This window comes from Anolis sagrei, chromosome 5 (assembly GCF_037176765.1).
Source record: "Anolis sagrei isolate rAnoSag1 chromosome 5, rAnoSag1.mat, whole genome shotgun sequence".
NCBI classification, from domain to species: Eukaryota; Metazoa; Chordata; class Lepidosauria; order Squamata; family Dactyloidae; genus Anolis; species Anolis sagrei.
The window spans coordinates 157,878,148-157,895,500 of NC_090025.1; the positions used below are offsets into that span (position 1 = coordinate 157,878,148).

The 17,353-nt window shown below is 41.0% G+C and overlaps 1 protein-coding gene across 1 annotated transcript in view; it reads left to right on the forward strand.

Annotated features, from left to right (window-relative positions):
* The window catches only part of UTP20 (UTP20 small subunit processome component), an 84,558-nt gene that overhangs the window by 29,243 nt on the left and 37,962 nt on the right, over positions 1-17,353 (forward strand). The window contains exons 19-30 of the mRNA XM_060777234.2: positions 1,446-1,522; positions 1,649-1,728; positions 2,069-2,306; positions 7,371-7,583; positions 8,234-8,324; positions 9,779-9,864; positions 10,703-10,828; positions 11,064-11,230; positions 11,739-11,947; positions 13,677-13,820; positions 15,125-15,204; positions 16,585-16,811. Of these exons, the coding sequence (XP_060633217.2) occupies positions 1,446-1,522; positions 1,649-1,728; positions 2,069-2,306; positions 7,371-7,583; positions 8,234-8,324; positions 9,779-9,864; positions 10,703-10,828; positions 11,064-11,230; positions 11,739-11,947; positions 13,677-13,820; positions 15,125-15,204; positions 16,585-16,811 (1,738 nt within the window). The remainder of the gene's footprint in view (positions 1-1,445; positions 1,523-1,648; positions 1,729-2,068; positions 2,307-7,370; positions 7,584-8,233; positions 8,325-9,778; positions 9,865-10,702; positions 10,829-11,063; positions 11,231-11,738; positions 11,948-13,676; positions 13,821-15,124; positions 15,205-16,584; positions 16,812-17,353) is intronic.

The window sequence follows — 17,353 nt, forward strand, 5'->3', positions numbered from 1 at the left end:
TATACGTTTGTTGAAATGTATTTAAAAATGCATGATGATGATTCATGTAGATATCATTATATAATACACTATTATATTGTTATTATTCTCTTATTACAGTCAGCACTCCACATTTGCTGGGGTTAGGGACACATAAAAGTGAAAAACCATAAATACAAAATTGCTTCTCGGCCTTTTGGCTAAGATCAAGTGTAAAATTGCTATTTTTTAATCTGAGAGAACACCTTTCCTGGATTAACTAAATTCTCCAGCATGACTTTATGTTCAGCTCCTCCCAGAAGTTGTCCATAGAATCTCATTAGTGTCTAGACCAGGTGTCCCCAAACTAAGATCAACGGGCTGGATGCGGCCCTCCAGGGCTATTTAGCCAGTACCTCCCCTAAACTTTAGACTTAGGGTCACCCTAAGTCTTAAATGACTTGAAGGCACACGGTAACAACAATTCTAATTAGCCAAAAGCAGGCCCACGCTTCTCACTGAAATACTGATAAATTTATGTTGGGTAAAATTGTTCTTCATTTTAAATGTTGTATTGTTCTTTCATATATTTTTTCGCTGTAAATAAGATATGTGCAGTGTGTGTAGGAATTTGTTCATGTTTTTTTCCAAACTATAGTCCGCCCCCCAATAGTCTGCTTCAAAAGTTTGGCCCACAGATTCCTAGACAGAACCTTTTAATTAATTTTTTGAATAATCAATTTTTTAGACTTTTCTGGGATGAATTAAGTTCTCATCTTTCTCCACTTTTCTCAGAAATGCTACTTTTTATTATAGTTAAGGAACAGTACTTGCATTGACCTATGGATTAGTTGACCCAGTTTCAGTTTTTTTGACCAAAACTTCGAGTCTAAAGTAAGTCCCATTGCATTCAATGAAACTTACATCTGAATAGTACATAATAGGTGTGCACTGTTTGTGTTGTTAACTAATCTGCTATAATGTGCATACACCATATACAGAAAGGACTGGAAAAACCCAGGACAGCGGATCTGTGGCTTATATACTAGGAAGTGGTTGAAATAGCCCACATTCTGAATGGTTTCAGAAAAAGTTTAATGGATTGTTGGTGTTATATGTGCAAGTCATGTTGACTTCACCTTATGTTTTCTTGGCAAGGTTCATTAAGAGGAAGAGGAAGTTTACTATTGTCATCCTCTTAGTCTTGAAAGGGTGTTACTTGCCCAGTGTCACCCAGTGGATTTCTATATTTGAGCAGGGATTTGAACTCTGGTCTGTCAAAGTCCTAGCCTAAAATTGAAACCACTTCACCAGCTCTCTATGTCCTTGACTGTTATTCCTTGAAATGCTCTAAGCGATCACTGAAATAAATAAACTTGTAAAATGTAAGGAAAGGGGTTTGTATAAAGAAGTACCACTCACCTAAAATTATAAATATTAATGATAGTTTCAAGATCAAAGCAAACATCTTGGGATGTTATTTCTAGGTTCCTCTTCGGTATCTACTGGGAATGCTTTATATCAACTTCAACCCACTATGGGGTCCTGTGACTGAACTCATAACGTAAGTATTTTTTTCCCCTAGAAAGTAAGTACCCATACAGATCTAAGTGCAGATCAAATTATAAAAATGTATTTGAGAGCTACCTGGTCACCTACTTTTCCCAAAACATATTTTCCTTCATTTTAGTTCTCATGCAAATGAAATGGAGAACAAGCAATTTTGGAAAGTCTACTATGAACATTTGGAAAAGGCTGTGTCCTATGCTGGTAAGACATTCCATATAGAGATTTAACCTTTCCAAGTTCAAAGTTGCTCATTAATTAGGTCTAGCAATTTCTGACTTATCTCAAACCTTGCCTCTTTGTACTGTTTATATGTTATTTCCTTTCTCATTCCATGGCGTAGTCCCCTAAATCTTGTTAAGGTAGAGCTTCAAGTTAAGGCTTCTTGGGGTTATTTTATTAACTGTATTGTAGTCAAAATACTAAATGCAATTATACAATATGCACAGTATTGTAAGAAATGTACAATTCAGTAGTATGTGATTAGAAGCTACTAGAGATATTTCTACATTTTAAAATAAAACTCCTTATTCATTTTCTGTAGAAAAGGAGCTACGTAATGAGCTCGAAGAACAGGAAGGCACTGGAAATGTTGAAGAAGAAACCTTCAAAGAAGATGTCAGAACTTTGTATTTTGAGCAGCTGAAATACCATACATGCTGCAATGAGAGGGTGGACCATGCAAACTTTCGGTTTCTGCTTTGGAAGGCAATGTCAAAATTTCCAGACAGAGTGGAACCCAGATCAAGAGAACTTTCCCCTCTTCTCCTAAGGTTTATTAAGTAAGTGAGAATTTTCAATAACAACAAGAAAGATGTGGGAGTTTAACGTTTTAGTACTTGGGTGAACATATAATACTGTCCATTACTGTGGATAATGGATCATGACTGTTAGGATCACAATCTAAGTGGAGTAGCAGAGTTTGTTTGGTAATTATAATTTCTGGGCACGTAGATATTTTGTTTCTGTTTGATGCTTTCAGCAGACAAGGATGCAAGCAATTATATAAATATAACAAGCTCTGTTTACTGATAACTTCATGTACAGTAGAGTCTCACTTATCCGACCTTCACTTATTCAAAGTTCCGTATTATCCAACACTCTTATCTGAAGGAAGGAGTTTGCAGGACCAGAAGCAGAAGCATCCTCCTTCCTTCCCTCAACCCTTCCGGTGTGAGCAAGGGGCAGCAAGGAGGAGAGCAGGTGGTGAGAAAAGTAGGCCGCATCGACTGGGCCTGCTAGCTCTCCCCTCCCCTGGGCCTTGTGGCTCATCTTTCCCTGCGGCCTTACTTCTTTCTCAGGCCTTGCAACCAGCAGCCTCTGCTACCTGCCCCCTCCCTGGGGCCTTGCAACTCATTTTTTCCAGGGATTTACTTTTTTCTCGGGCCTTGTGGCCCAATTCTGGGGTCTGCTGCTTCCTTTTCTCTCTTTGTAGCCTTTTCCTACTTGAAGCTAGTGACTTGTACCAACGTTGCCCCATCGCTGTTATCCATATCGGCTCTCATCCTTTGCTATTTGTTAACAACACTGTTGATAAACTGGGAAGGGAACAGAGGGTGGAGTGGGGGGCTAGATTCCAGAAATAGCATTGCAAGGTTAGGCAAGGATTGGAAGGAGGTTGTATGGCACAAAAAGAAGTCATTAAAACAAATAATTTGGAAAGAATTACGGGATGAAGCCACAAAATTGAAGTGCAATATGGACGAGGAGAGGTATTCCATTGGCCGAGGGGCCCCCATAGAAACCATAACGGGGAGGCGGAGATGCGGGAAAGGGAGACCGTCAATTCGGCCTAGAGATAACGGAAAATTTAAAATAACTCAAATTCGGCCTAGGGATAGAAAAAGAAATTTAAGAACTTGTAATCGGTCTCCTGACATGGTAAGTGGGTGTACCAAGGATGGCGGTCCCTCTGGGTTGAAGGTGGTACTGCTGAACGCCAGATCTGTCAACGGAAAAACATCTTTCATCCAAGATATAATTCTGGAGGAGCGGTCAGATCTGGCGTGCATTACGGAGACCTGGTTGGACGAAGCCGGAGGAGTAAATTTGACCCAGCTTTGTCCACCAGGCTTCTCCGTACAGTACCAATCGAGACCTGGAGGACGGGGAGGCGGAGTTGCGGTTGTCTATAAGAATTCCATTCCCCTGACCAGAGGCCCCATCCCGCAGTCAACTAATTTTGAATGTGTCTACCTGAAGGTGGGTGACCGGGACAGAATAGGGATTCTGTTAGTGTACCGCCCACCTCGCTGCACTACGGTCTCCCTACCTGAGCTAGCAGGGGTGGTCTCGAGCCTGGCATTGGAGTCCCAACGGCTTCTTGTGCTGGGGGACTTCAATGTACATGCTGAGACTACCCTAGTAGGAGCGGCTCAGGACTTCATGTCTTCCATGGCAACCATGGGGCTGTCCCAACAGATATCTGGCCCCACTCACAGTGCTGGACACACATTGGACTTGGTTTTCTGTCAGGGATGGGAGCAGAGTGGCGGTGTTGAGGAGTTATCCATCTCTCCGTTGCCATGGACCAACCACTATCTGGTCAGCTTTAGACTTACTGCACCTCCCAACCTCTGCAGAGGTGGGGGACCCATTAAGTTGGTCCGCCCCAGGAGGCTTATGGATCCGAATGGATTCCTGACGGCTCTTGGGGATTTTCCCGCTTCCTTGGTTGGTGATCCTGTTGATGCCCTGGTGTCTCACTGGAATAGGGAGATGACTAGGGCAATAGACACGATTGCTCCGGAACGTCCCCTCTCAAGTAGCCGAGCTAAACCAGCTCCTTGGTTCACCGAGCTGGCAGCAATGAAGCGAAGGAAGAGGAGACTAGAGCGCGTGTGGCGTTCGGACCCGAGCAAGTCAAATCGAACACGGTATGTCGCTCTCCTCAGGGCATATGCCGTGGCAATAAAGGCGGCAAAGAAATCTTTCTTTGCGGCCAATATTGCGTCCGCAAAGAACCGTCCGGCTGAGCTGTTTCGAGTTGTCAGAGGTCTATTAAATCCCACCAAGTCGGATGGGAACCCTGACAACTCGACGGCCCGCTGTGAAGCTTTTGCTCGGTTCTTTGCGGACAAAGTCGCTTTGATCCGTTCCGACCTGGACACCATGTTAACGGCAGTCTCAGAGGATGTAACACGAGCATCTGCTTATCCGATTTCGTTGGATTCATTTCAATTGGTGAAACCTGAGGATGTGGACAAGATGCTTGGAGGAATGAGAGCTACCACATGCATCCTAGACCCCTGCCCATCCTGGCTTCTAAAGGAGGCCAGAGGGGGATTGGCCGAGTGGGTGGAGGTGGTGGTTAATGCCTCCCTTCGGGAAGGCAAAATTCCAGCCAGCTTAAAACAAGCTGTGATAAAACCGCTGTTGAAGAAACCATCACTGGATCCTACTCAATTCGTCAACTTTCGGCCTGTTTCCAATCTTCCCTTTTTGGGCAAAGTCCTGGAACGTGTGGTGGCCTCACAACTCCAGGCATTCTTGGTAGACACTGATTATCTAGATCCGGCACAGTCTGGTTTCAGGCCGAGACATGGTACCGAGACAGCCTTGGTCGCCTTAGTGGATGATCTGCGCAGGGAGCTAGACAGGGGGAGTGTGTCCCTGTTAGTTCTGCTGGACCTCTCAGCGGCCTTCGATACCGTCGACCACGGTATCCTTCTGAGACGCCTCGCGGGAATGGGCCTTGGTGGCACTGCTCTGCAGTGGCTCAGGTCCTTCCTAGAGGATCGTACTCAGAAGGTGTTGCTGGGGGACAACTGCTCTACCCCACAACCATTGACTTGTGGGGTTCCGCAGGGCTCAATATTGTCCCCCATGTTATTTAACATCTACATGAAGCCGTTGGGAGAGATCATCCGGAGTTTCGGAGTGCGGTGTTATCTGTACGCAGATGACGTCCAACTCTGTCACTCCTTCCCACCTACTACTAAGGAGGCTGTTCAGGTCCTGAACCGTTGCTTGGCCGCTGTATCGGACTGGATGAGGGCGAACAAATTGAAATTGAATCCAGATAAGACAGAGGCACTCCTGGTCAGTCGGAACACCGAACAGGGTATAGGGTTACAGCCTGTGTTGGACGGGGTTACACTCCCCCTGAAGACGCAGGTTCGCAGCTTGGGTGTGATCCTGGACTCCTCGCTAAGCTTGGAACCCCAGGTCTCGGCGGTGTCCAGGGGAGCATTTGCACAACTCAAACTTGTGCGCCAGCTGCGCCCGTACCTTGGGAAGTTGGACTTGGCCACGGTGGTCCACGCTCTGGTCACATCCCGGATTGATTACTGCAACGCGCTCTACGTGGGGTTGCCCTTGAAGACGGCCCGGAAGTTTCAGATGGTCCAGCGCTCGGCAGCCAGGTTGCTAACAGGAGCGGCACTCAGGGAGCACACCACTCCTCTGCTGAGCCAGCTCCACTGGCTGCCAATCCGCTACCGGGCTCAATTCAAGGTGCTGGCCTTGGCCTATAAAGCCCTAAACGGTTCTGGCCCCGCTTACCTCTCCGAACGCATTTCCGCCTACGAACCGACTAGAATATTAAGATCGTCTGGGGAGGCCCTGCTCTCGATCCCGCCTGCGTCACAGGTGCACTTGGCGGGGACGAGAGACAGGGCCTTCTCAGTGGTGGCCCCTCGGCTATGGAATGCCTTACCAGCAGACATCAGACAGGCACCTTCGTTGCTGGTGTCTCGGAGAATGGTCAAGACCTGGCTTTACGAACAAGCGTTTGGCTAGGCAGTGCAACTAACTAAGGAAGACGGTAACTGAACATAGGAACGGCACAATGACTATGAGAATGGATCTGACTTTAACGGAGGCGCTATATATGTTGTTTGTTGATTTGTCTGTCTGATGTTAATTGTTGTGGAGCGACGTTGTCGTCCCGGTTGTTGTATTGCTGTGTTTTTAATTGCACTGTAAACCGCATAGAGTCGCCTGTCAAGGGCTGAAATATGCGATATAAAAGTGAAGCAAATAAATAAATAAAATAAATTTTCCTGAGCATCGGGGTCTGTTGCTTCACAGGACCTGGCTGCCTCCTTTCCGGAGGCCTCACAAAACACCCGGGCCTTGCTGCCCTCCTCTTCCGGGGCCGGCTGTCTCTTGGTGTCTAGCACTGTGCAGTTGAAAGGTAGTGCCAAAGACAAGGGAACTGGGAGCAATGGGGGCTGGAGGAGACTCCGTATTATCCGTTATTTTCCTTTATCCGAAGTTCTGCCAGCCCCTTTATGTCGGATAAGCGAGACTACTGTATTTAAAGATACAGGCACATTTCTTGTCCAGGGTTAAAAACTTCAGTAATGTTTCAGAGGGTTTGTATCTTGAACTTATAATCTTTAAAAGTTTCTTCATAAACTGTGTTGCTTTATTTGAAAGTAAACTCTTTAATAAGAGTTTACTTTCAAATAAAACACAAGCCTCAATAGTTTTGGCTCCTAATACTACTTCTGCACTCTAACAGACTCAAGCTTCAACAACTTCTCTAATTGTCACCCTGTTTAAAACTGAACTTTCTAAAGCGTCACTGAGCCAATCATATGACCTGTATCCCCCTCGCACTGCTTTAAGTATATAGAGATGAGGTAACTGCAAACAACATATAAGATATATATTTCAGGTTATAAAGCAACACATTAAAAAAACAGACAAACATCATATAGACGAGGCTTAAGAAGGTAGCTTTCCCTGACATCCATGTGCTAGTATACAAATAGAATACTTTTTAAAAAAAAAACAAAAAACAAGGGAATTAGGAAGGGACACCAGTGATTGTCAGGAAGAACAACCAGAAACATGTGGCAATTTATTTTTTTCCCTCACTTTTCTTTTTGTTTTTACAGCAATGAGTATTATTCTGCGGATTCACTAATAGCTCCTGTGCAAGATCTTAGGAAGAAAGGTGTTGATCATAATGTGAAAGAGGATCACACTGAGGATATAAATCCATCTATGAAAGAGGATGAGAAAGATGTCATTGAAGGAGAGAAACCGGTTTCTGATGAAGCACTGGCGGAAGAAATGCCAATAAAGAAGTCAAGAAGAGCTGCGGCAAAGTATGTATGACCTGATTGTAATGAAAACAAACAAACATATATTTCTCAAATATTGAGGAGAATCCCTTTGAATGCCATATTGGCCAAGAATTTTATTCTTCTGTCACGTCTTGGGATTTTTTTTTACAGTATTTGTTTCACCCTTTGTGCCACTCAAGATTAAAAAACTATTTTAACAATATGGTGATCATACATTTACTGTTGTTAGTGGAAACAAACCAATTACACAAACTATTGCTGAAGTTCGTTTATTTGTACTAACCACAATTGACATTGACCTCAGGTTGTCCTGATTTTGGAAACATGACATAATCTTTAATGGCTCTAAATGCTTCTGAATCCCTCTCAATGACCGTGGAACCAAAAGATTGAACTTTAGCCACAAGAAGGATGAACTAAATTAGTTACCAAATGGTGAGAAGCCGGGTGTAGAAGCTGAGTCCTGCCTTCTTCTGTCATTGAGATGATCATTTACAGCTTCTCGCTTCATCCACTCTAATTTACTGTTAACTATCCAGTGATGCAGATTGTTTAGCAAATCCTATTTGAATTAACTTCAGCATCTTTTGTACGTTCAAAAAATACCCTTTACATTTCCAGAATTTGCATTCTATTTTGCATTGGTTTATTTGTACCATTTTGTTTTACAGACAACTCATTGCACACTTGCAAGTATTTGCCCAGTTTTCGAATCCACGTGCATTGTATTTAGAACCACAGTTGAAGGAAATATATATTCAGGTAAAATTTCTAATCGTATTAAAAGTTTTATATAGAACATTTGTGTAATGAATTACTTGCAAATATAGTGTTCCCTCACTTATCGCAGGTGTTACGTTCCAGGACCACCAGCGAAAAGTGAAAATCCGTGAAGTAGGGACACTATAGTCCCCCTAGGAGTGAGAAAAGCAGTATATAAATACTGTAAATAAATAAATAAATAAATAAATAAATATTGCATTCCAAGGGTGAGACAGAAGTGAAGAGATATTTAAAGGCACCACATACCTTATTTCTTTTTTGCTAGCTATCTCTGCTTTGCTTTGCAATCTCTCTTGATTGGCTGCCTCTCTTCCGAGGGGAAGGATAAAACCCCCTTCCACACGCCATCATTGCCAGAAGGTGGGGTTAGAATGCCACTCTGGGCAACAGTAATCATTCATAAACTGGGAGGCAAAAACCCGCGAAACAGCGGGTCCGAGAAAAGTGAACTGCAAAGTAGCTAGGGAACACTGTACTTTGAAAACTACTTTGTATCAGCAGTATGCCTGTTTATGTAAAGGATATGCATTACATTTTGAAGGAATTAGCCAGTGCCATGTTATGGAAGAATAGACCGATTAACCTTAACCTGCACTGCTCTCTAATTTTGTCTCTCTGAGACAGAGGTTATGTTGGCAGAGAATATTACATAATTAAGAAGAAACAACTGCATATTGTTTGCTTATCTTTCTATTCTATGTTTCTTTTGGGACTGGCAGATCAAAGAGAGTTCGGATTCTTTGGGGCTATTAGAATTTGTTTCATCATTGGCCCCATCTACACTGGCCATTTAATGCAGTTTCATGCCAGTGTTGAAAAAACTGGTTTTGCGGTGCAGTTGATTAGATAGGAAATCTTAGAATCAGTTTGAGGCCCGGATGGTGATTATACAAACCACAAAGCACTGTTGCGCTTGAAGGGTTTTCTTTCATGTACTTTCTTGGCAGTTTGTTGTCCATCCACCAGTTTTAAGCAAGCTTTGAACTGCATTAGATGGTCAGTGGAGATAGGGCCATTGATAAGGAAGTAAAAACCTATGTGAGATAATTTTGTTTTGAACTGTGCTGACTAAAAAGAAGAAGGATGATTCTTAGAGGTTCCTTGGTTTCTCTGTGTGTCTGGAGTAGGGAGAGAGAGGTAGACAGACAGATTGTTGTAAATCCTCTTAATAGTTAGCTCTTTTGTGGAAGAGATGGAAATTAATATTGAACTACAAGTCTCAGCATACCTCTTCACTTATTTTTGTGGGCTAGGTAGGAATTATAACTGGACAATATCTGGAGGGCCTTTTGATCTTCCCACCTCCACAGTTTGTGGATTCTCTTCAAATAGAACACAGATTGTACTAAAATGCTATTTACAAAGTCAGTACAAGACAAACTGATACATTTGTGTTATCTTACGGCTTTTGTTTCTTATCAAACATTCTTCAGCTGCTCAGTCATCAAGACCAGAATGTGCAAAAAGTAGCTCTTGACTGTATCATGACCTATAAGCATCCACACTTATTGCCGTACAGGTAAGAAATAAGTCATGGTTTGACAGTATGTTTTGCTCTACTCATTATATGAGTAGATTTGCATTGATAGAACTAATTGCATTGATAGAACTAATTATGATGCATGGGTGCAACTTTGTGTTCAAGCTTCACTGTCTCTTCATTTGATCATAACTAACTTGAGTCAGTGATCTTCTCTTTTGATTTGCAATGTAAGTTAAGATAGTCCGGGGAGGCCCTGTTCTCGATCCCACCCCCCTTAGGCGTGACTAGTGAGGACGAGAGACAGGGCCTTCTCAGTGGTGGCCCCTCAAATATGGAATTCTCTCTCCATGGAAATTAGATCAGCTCCCTCCCTCCTGACCTTCAGGAAGTAAGTTAAATCCTGGTTGTGGGACCAAGCGTTGGCACAATGATTCCCAGTTCAACAATGATTTCTCAGTGCAATAATGAATAATGCAAATGACAATTGGAATGGCTCCTGGAATATGCTTTTGGACTGTGTAATTTTAAGTAATTACCGTATATTCCAGCATATAAGACGACTCCCATGCATAAGATGACTCCCGCATATAAGACGACCCCAGACTTTTGAGAAGATTTTCTTGGGTTAAAAAGTAGTCTTATACGCCAGAATATACAGTATTTTAATTGTTTTAATTATGTGATTTTAAGGTATATGTTGTTTTACTTTTATATGTACTCAAGGCATCGAATAGTGCCTTTGCTGTGAGCCACCCTGACTCCCCTCCGGGGTGAGAAGGGTGGGATATAAATGTGGTAAATAAATAAATAAATGTTTTAGAATTTTGGCTCTTAAATATCAGACTTTTTTCTCAATATTGCCTTATATATTTAGAGAGAACTTGCAACGGCTTCTGGAAGACAAGACATTTAAGGAAGAAATAGTTCATTTCAGTATTTCTGAAGAAAACACCATAGTTAAAACAATACACCGACCAGAACTTGTACCTGTTTTAATGAGGTGAGGAAATGAGTCATATATTATTCTGGAAGTCAGGTCTACATACTTTTTAGCAGATCGTCATTCTACCTTCTTTTTAGGTAGAATGCACTACTGTGTTTTTTCTGGTAAACTTGAATATGTTTACTAAGTCTGTGCAGTTCTTAACATAAGTGAACAAAGCCAACAAACCATTTCCCTTCTTTATGTGGCTTCTGAAAAGTGAATATAATCCCATTCTTGTTGGTCTTGGAAGGATTCTGTACGGACGCATGAGAAACAAAACTGGAAGCAAGACACAAGGGAAATCTGCTGCAGGGACCCGCATGGCCATTGTTTTGAGGTTTCTTGCTGGCTCGCTTCCTGAAGAGATTAGAATGTTTCTTGATCTTCTTTTTGAGCCAGTGAAGCACTTCAATAAAGGTACATTTTGCATGAAGACTTGGGTAGAAAATGCTGAGTGACAAGGCAAAGGAATTTAACTGCATTGTTTTTTTAATAGCTTTTCATCATTCCAATTGCAAACTTAGTATTTTCAGTTTAGGTTTGATTTTTTTAAAATATTGTGAATTGTTTAATTTTATTTTAATTGTTCACATTGTGTATGTTTTTAGTTATATTGCTCATTCTCAACCAATGGAGAAAGAGCCATCTATGCATGGATTAGCTCCTGTCACCATTCATGTGAAGGAACTCCTTATCCCATTACCTCAGTGGTTCTCAACCTGTGGGTCCCCAGGTGTTTTGGTCTACAACTCCCAGAAATCCCAGCCAATTTACCAGCTGTTAGAATTTCTGGGAGTTGAAGGCTAAAACATCTGGAGACCCACAGGTTGAGAACCACTGTGCTACCTCTTCCTTAAGTACTCACTTCTGAAGAACTAAGACTGTTATTTCCCTCTCACTCTTTCCCTCCTTCTTCATCTGAAAGGACTTTGCCACTCTGCTGTGCTCCAAGCGATGGAAGATCTGGATTTATCTCAAGCCTTGCCTCTTGGCCGCCAGCATAGCCTTTTCAATAGCCTAGAAGTAGTCCTGAAAAACATGGGGCATCTTATCAGCCAGTATCTGCCTGAGATATTGCAGATTTTACTTTGCATGTCAGCCACAGTGTCACACATTCTTCAACAAAGAGAAAAGGTGAGTCGTTGAGTTCGTAGCCCTTCTCTCTCCTTTCCACCACTCTTTGACATAAATAAAAAATTTGAGAAATGTAAAATAACCATTGAAATGGCCTTTAACCAATCTCTTCTTATGAATTAAGAAGAAAAGTAAATATTCGGTCTTGTTGTTTAAATAGAAATAGAATTCTGGTTTGCTGGTTTTGATTTGCAATCTTGCACATATTTTACTTTTAGAGGTAAATATCTGTGATTTAAAAATGTATTTTTTAATACACAGTAGTTTCAAACATTACACATTGCTGTTTTAATTTTAATTTATTTGCTATTTTATCAACAACTTCCCAAATAATTTTGAAAATTATTATTTCACAGTAATTGTTGTACAGCTCTTCACCTTAATGAAATGTTTTCACAACCCTTGTTTCAATGATCTTTTTAGACTTTGGCATTTGCATAGCAGAGGTTTTGCCCTGCTAAAATCTCCTGAAAGGGCTTCCCATATTAAGATTATTGTCCTGTTTAAATACCACAAGATGCAGACCCAATCTTAAGAAATGGGACCACACAGAGTCCACGTCATGGGAGTGTGGAGAAGAGTAAACCACAGGCCACCTATTACAATGCAACCTGAGCCCTGCCACGTGCACAACGGAGGACCTTCTTATAGCAACACCAGAGGCACTCCAAGTGGCCAGCTACTGGTCAAAGGATATTTAGTATAATGCCAAGTTTTTAAACTTTTGTCTTTTTAAATACATTACAATTGTACCCTTGGTTCGCTTCTGACACGATAAATAAATAATACCATACAACAGTAGATTGTCAAGCATGTTTAATGGCATAGACTACATTTCATTTTTATCTAGCTAAGGAATTCAGAGTGGTTTGGTGTCGGTTGGTCTGACCCAAGGTCACTTACTGAACATCTTGAAAAAGTAGAGAATTGAACCAGACTTTCTTCTCTTCTCACACTTTAACCATTACACTGCACTGCTCCCTCCTTGCTGTAGCAGTGTCTGCTAAGTGAACAATTCCAGAAAAGTAATGGTGTGAGATCTGACTGCAAGTATCACTTTACGTGGTTACGCATATATTTAGATGGAAAGTATTTTGACACAAGTGTTACTGATGTCCAAGGTAAGTGGTCTTTGTACATGAAGTTATTCAATAACTCCAAGATGAAATCCAGTAATTCAGTAACTTCTGCTTTCACAAAGTATGTTCAACGTTGTCATTTGTTAAACTTAATTTGACAATTCATTATCTAGTGAGAAAATAAAAGCTTCTCAAGGACTGTGCAGACATACTTTCCATCTATTTAGTCATTGATTGCAGACTAATATTCTCATCTGTGTTAAATTTCTACTTTTTATAGTTATAGATGGAGTTACAGGCTGACATGTCTTGATTCAGGTTCTTTCCAGCCTGCCTGTGTTTTCTTTCGGGGTTATGCAAATGGATCACTAACATCTCATAGTTGTTGCTAAGCCCCCTTCTTTACCAGCATATGATGCAGACAGTGTATTACATTTAAATCTCTTTCCTGATGCAAACAGCATTTGAATTTTCTTGACTGATGTGGTGTTATTACATGAATACTGCATGCCATTAAGAAGAGCCATACAATAACTGGAATATAAAATGTTAGGCAAAATGCAAAAAACGTTATAGTGAAGATACCTGACCAGCAAATGTTTTGGTTAAAAAATAAATAAACAACAGGATTGTAATTATTTGTTTTTCAGATTCAACTAAGATTTATCAACCCACTCAAAAACCTGAGGCGCCTTGGGCTTAAACTTATAGCAGATTTTTTCTGTGACTTTGAAACGTACAGCTTCAGTGTGGAAGAGATTGATGCAGTTTTTCATGCAGTAGTTTGGCCTCAGGTAAGGGTCTGGGATGAAGATTTAGATCTGGGGAGAAGGAAGAGTTCAAGAGAAAGAAATGATTTAATGTTATTATGGACCAACATCTATTCATCGTATTACTCCGGAATATCTAAAATCTAATCCAGCATAATAAAAGTTAAGTAGATGTTACTGCTTGATAAGCAACATCAATTTTGTTGGTGTAACGAAGCTGTCACATAATAGCTGTGTGAAGGTTCCTACACTGAGTGTCACCTATATTTTCTCTTATGTTATACTGTTTGCTGCTAAAGTATGGAAGAATCCATATGGAGGAAGATGATTTTTTTGATAGAGCCACCAGGAAGTAATAACTGATTTTATCTTCTTGATAGTGACCTGAAAACTCTGAAAGCTTTCAGCCAGTTTGTAATTCAATAACTCTTTTATCAAATCGCTCCAAGATAAGAAGCAAAAATAAATATTAGATATTTTCAAATAAGACTAGAACTATGTCTCGTATTTAGGATACACCAGCATACTGTGCACTAAGGAAACTGTGCATCTGCCACACTGTGAACTACTGTCATTTGTAGTACTTTGAGATTGCCTTTAAACTTATTGGGAGATTCCTAAGACACTTCCAGATAGTTACTTTCTTTGCTACATCCATCAGTAGGAACCTTGTCCTTGCTTGTAGTGGAGGCAGAAATCCCTGACATAGCTCTCAGTGTCTTGCTATGAGAGCATCAATGCAGTGAATTGTTTTTACACAAGTAAATTATCATTGTATTGTCTAAGGCTTTCATGGCCTGAATCACTCAGTTCTTGTAGGTTTTTTCGGGCTATATGGCCATGTTCTAGAGGCATTTCTTCTGACGTTTCGCCTGCATCTATGGCAAGCATCCTCAGAGGTGAGGTCTGCTGGAACTGGGAAAAAGGGGGTTTATATATCTGCTCTATGGCAAGCATCCTCAGAGGTGAAGTCTGCTGGAACTGGGGAAAAAGGGGTTTATATATCTGCTCTATGGCAAGCATCCTCAGAGGTGAGGTCTGCTGGAACTGGGAAAAAAGGGGTTTATATATCTGATAAATCAGATTTATAAATCAGATATATAAACCCCTTTTTTCCCAGTTCCAGCAGACCTCACCTCTGAGGATGCTTGCCATAGATGCAGGCGAAACGTCAGGAGAAATGCCTCTAGAACATGGCCATATAGCCCGAAAAAACCCACAAGAATTAAATTATCATTGTTGTGATGATTCTGCTGTTGTAAAAATCTGTATCAAGATACTTCCATCATTTTGCCATGTTACTATTTTCCTCAATTTTGTTTTCTCAGATCACTAGGCTGGCCTCTGAAAGTCAATATTCTCCATCTCTTCTACTCAAAATAATACATATCTGGAGTAAAAACCCCAGGTAAATTACGTGTTTCCTAGTGAAGCAAAACTACTTTGTGACTTTACTGCCCAAGAGATGCTGCAGTTCTACGTGGAGGCAGGATTATTTCTCTTTGTGTATGTTGGTCACTGCTTTGCTTTGCTTTGCCCCAGTGCCTGGACGACTGAAAAACAGAACAAAGGGGAAAATTAACTTCTGTTTAAAAACGATGGGAAACACATGACCCTCCAATACTGTAGGATAGTGTTGTAATTCAACCATTGATTGTCCCTAATGTCATTGAGGAAGTGGATCATGGGATTTCTGGGCCTGCCAAGCCTGGGGGTCAGCATGAGATTTTAAGTCCTGAAATAGAGTATTTTGTGTCTCCTACAGTTAATGAAGGCGAAAATCACAATCCAGACAGGGCCCCAGAAAGTCTATCTCTAGGGAAGCGAGTTCAGAGGATGAACTGCCAGTGGAGAGGTTAATGAGATGATAGATAGGAGACTTAGTTTGCACATACTCCGAGCTGCTTCACAGACTTGGCGAAGGTCACAGCTCTTGTTAGAGAAAAAGCTGGTATCAGTTTGCCAGGGAAAACGGAATGATTTCATGGCTTTATTAGAGACCAAGGGGATTTTTCATTAGTTTGGTCAACATTGGAGTTTGAAGCAGCATCTCTTTCCAAGTCCTAGATAGGCCTGTTAAGGCCTATGTTCCATGCTTCCAAGTTTAAAGGATTGTTCCTAAATTTTGTATATTGGACTTTATGCTGCCTTGTGTATCCTGATTCTTTTGCATTCCTGTTTTTTCATGCCACTCTTGTGCCTTTTTTACTATTTTGCTGAACTGCTTTTTATATATTCTTCAATAAACTGCTTTGCTGATTTACATTGGACTGGAGTGGGGTGGTTAAGTACTGAGATGCTTCCTGTCCTGGAATACAACAGATAGCAGCAGATTGTGCTGGTTATAGATGATGATTTTTGTAATCCAGCATCATCTTGCGGACCAAAAGTTGCCAACCAAAATTTGAAAATGCATTTTTATCTGGCTAGTGATCAGAAAAGGTTACTTCAGATTGACTCAGGCTGTTAGTCTATTTAGCTCAGGATTTAACTTTACAATACTTTCTGATAAATATCTAAAGCTTGTGCCCTGTACTGTGAGTCTTATTTCACATGCTCAGGAACTGCTGCACCTCTCACTTCTGTTATATATGTACACTTTCTTTTACATTTTATATTGATTCTAACACATATAAACAGTGTGAATCACAATTTCTCTGTTTTTTGAAAATGTCCAGAGGGGAATAGAAAATTAATGTTATTCTTAATATCAATGTAGCTTTTTAAAAAACTTATGTAATTTTGTTTCTTGAATTCCTTCCCCCTTACCTGGTTTTGGTACTTTCAGATATTTTCCTCTGCTGGCTAAGCAGAAGCCAGGGCACACAGAATATGATATATTGTCCAATGTATTTGCCCTGCTGGCAACCAAAAATCTGTGTGAAACCACAGCCAGCGTTGTGATTGACATAGCTGACAATCTTCTCAATACTCCTGACTTTGAACCCACCGACCAGCTTTGCAGCTTGTCAGTGACTGACTGTGCCTTTATGGAAGTTGATGAAACGACGGAAGGTAGGACTGGTTAGGTGTCGGACTTTACATGACAGATGAGTATTTGAAGTTGGGTGCATTGTGTTTTTGGTGATGGAGGAAAATTCATCCATAAATGAAAATGTTAGTAGCAGGCTTATGAAGTTTTAAATCATTGTTATATTCAGTTCATTGGTGTTGGTTTTCAACATTAGCTTATGCTAATCATGTAATTCTCTGTAGAAACTAACATGAAAGAGAGTTCACAACTTTGAGCTGAATATCTGGAGCATTGTCTTTATAATTATATCCTTTTCAGAGGATCTACATACAAGTTGTGAACCTAGGAAGTCCATGTTACCGCCTTTTGGATGTGCCTCTACCTTCATGTGACAATATTTTAAAAAATTAAGCTAGACCAGAGATGGCTATGTTTTGAATGCAGCAAATTTTGGCTTTCCTGGAGAGCTTTCCTGTGATCTAGTTTTGCATGATCGCAATTGACATCATGCCCCTCCTGTTTATTTTGGTGGGGCTTCTTGTTTTGGGGAAAGGGCTTTAGAGTGTCTTGCAACTATTCTGTG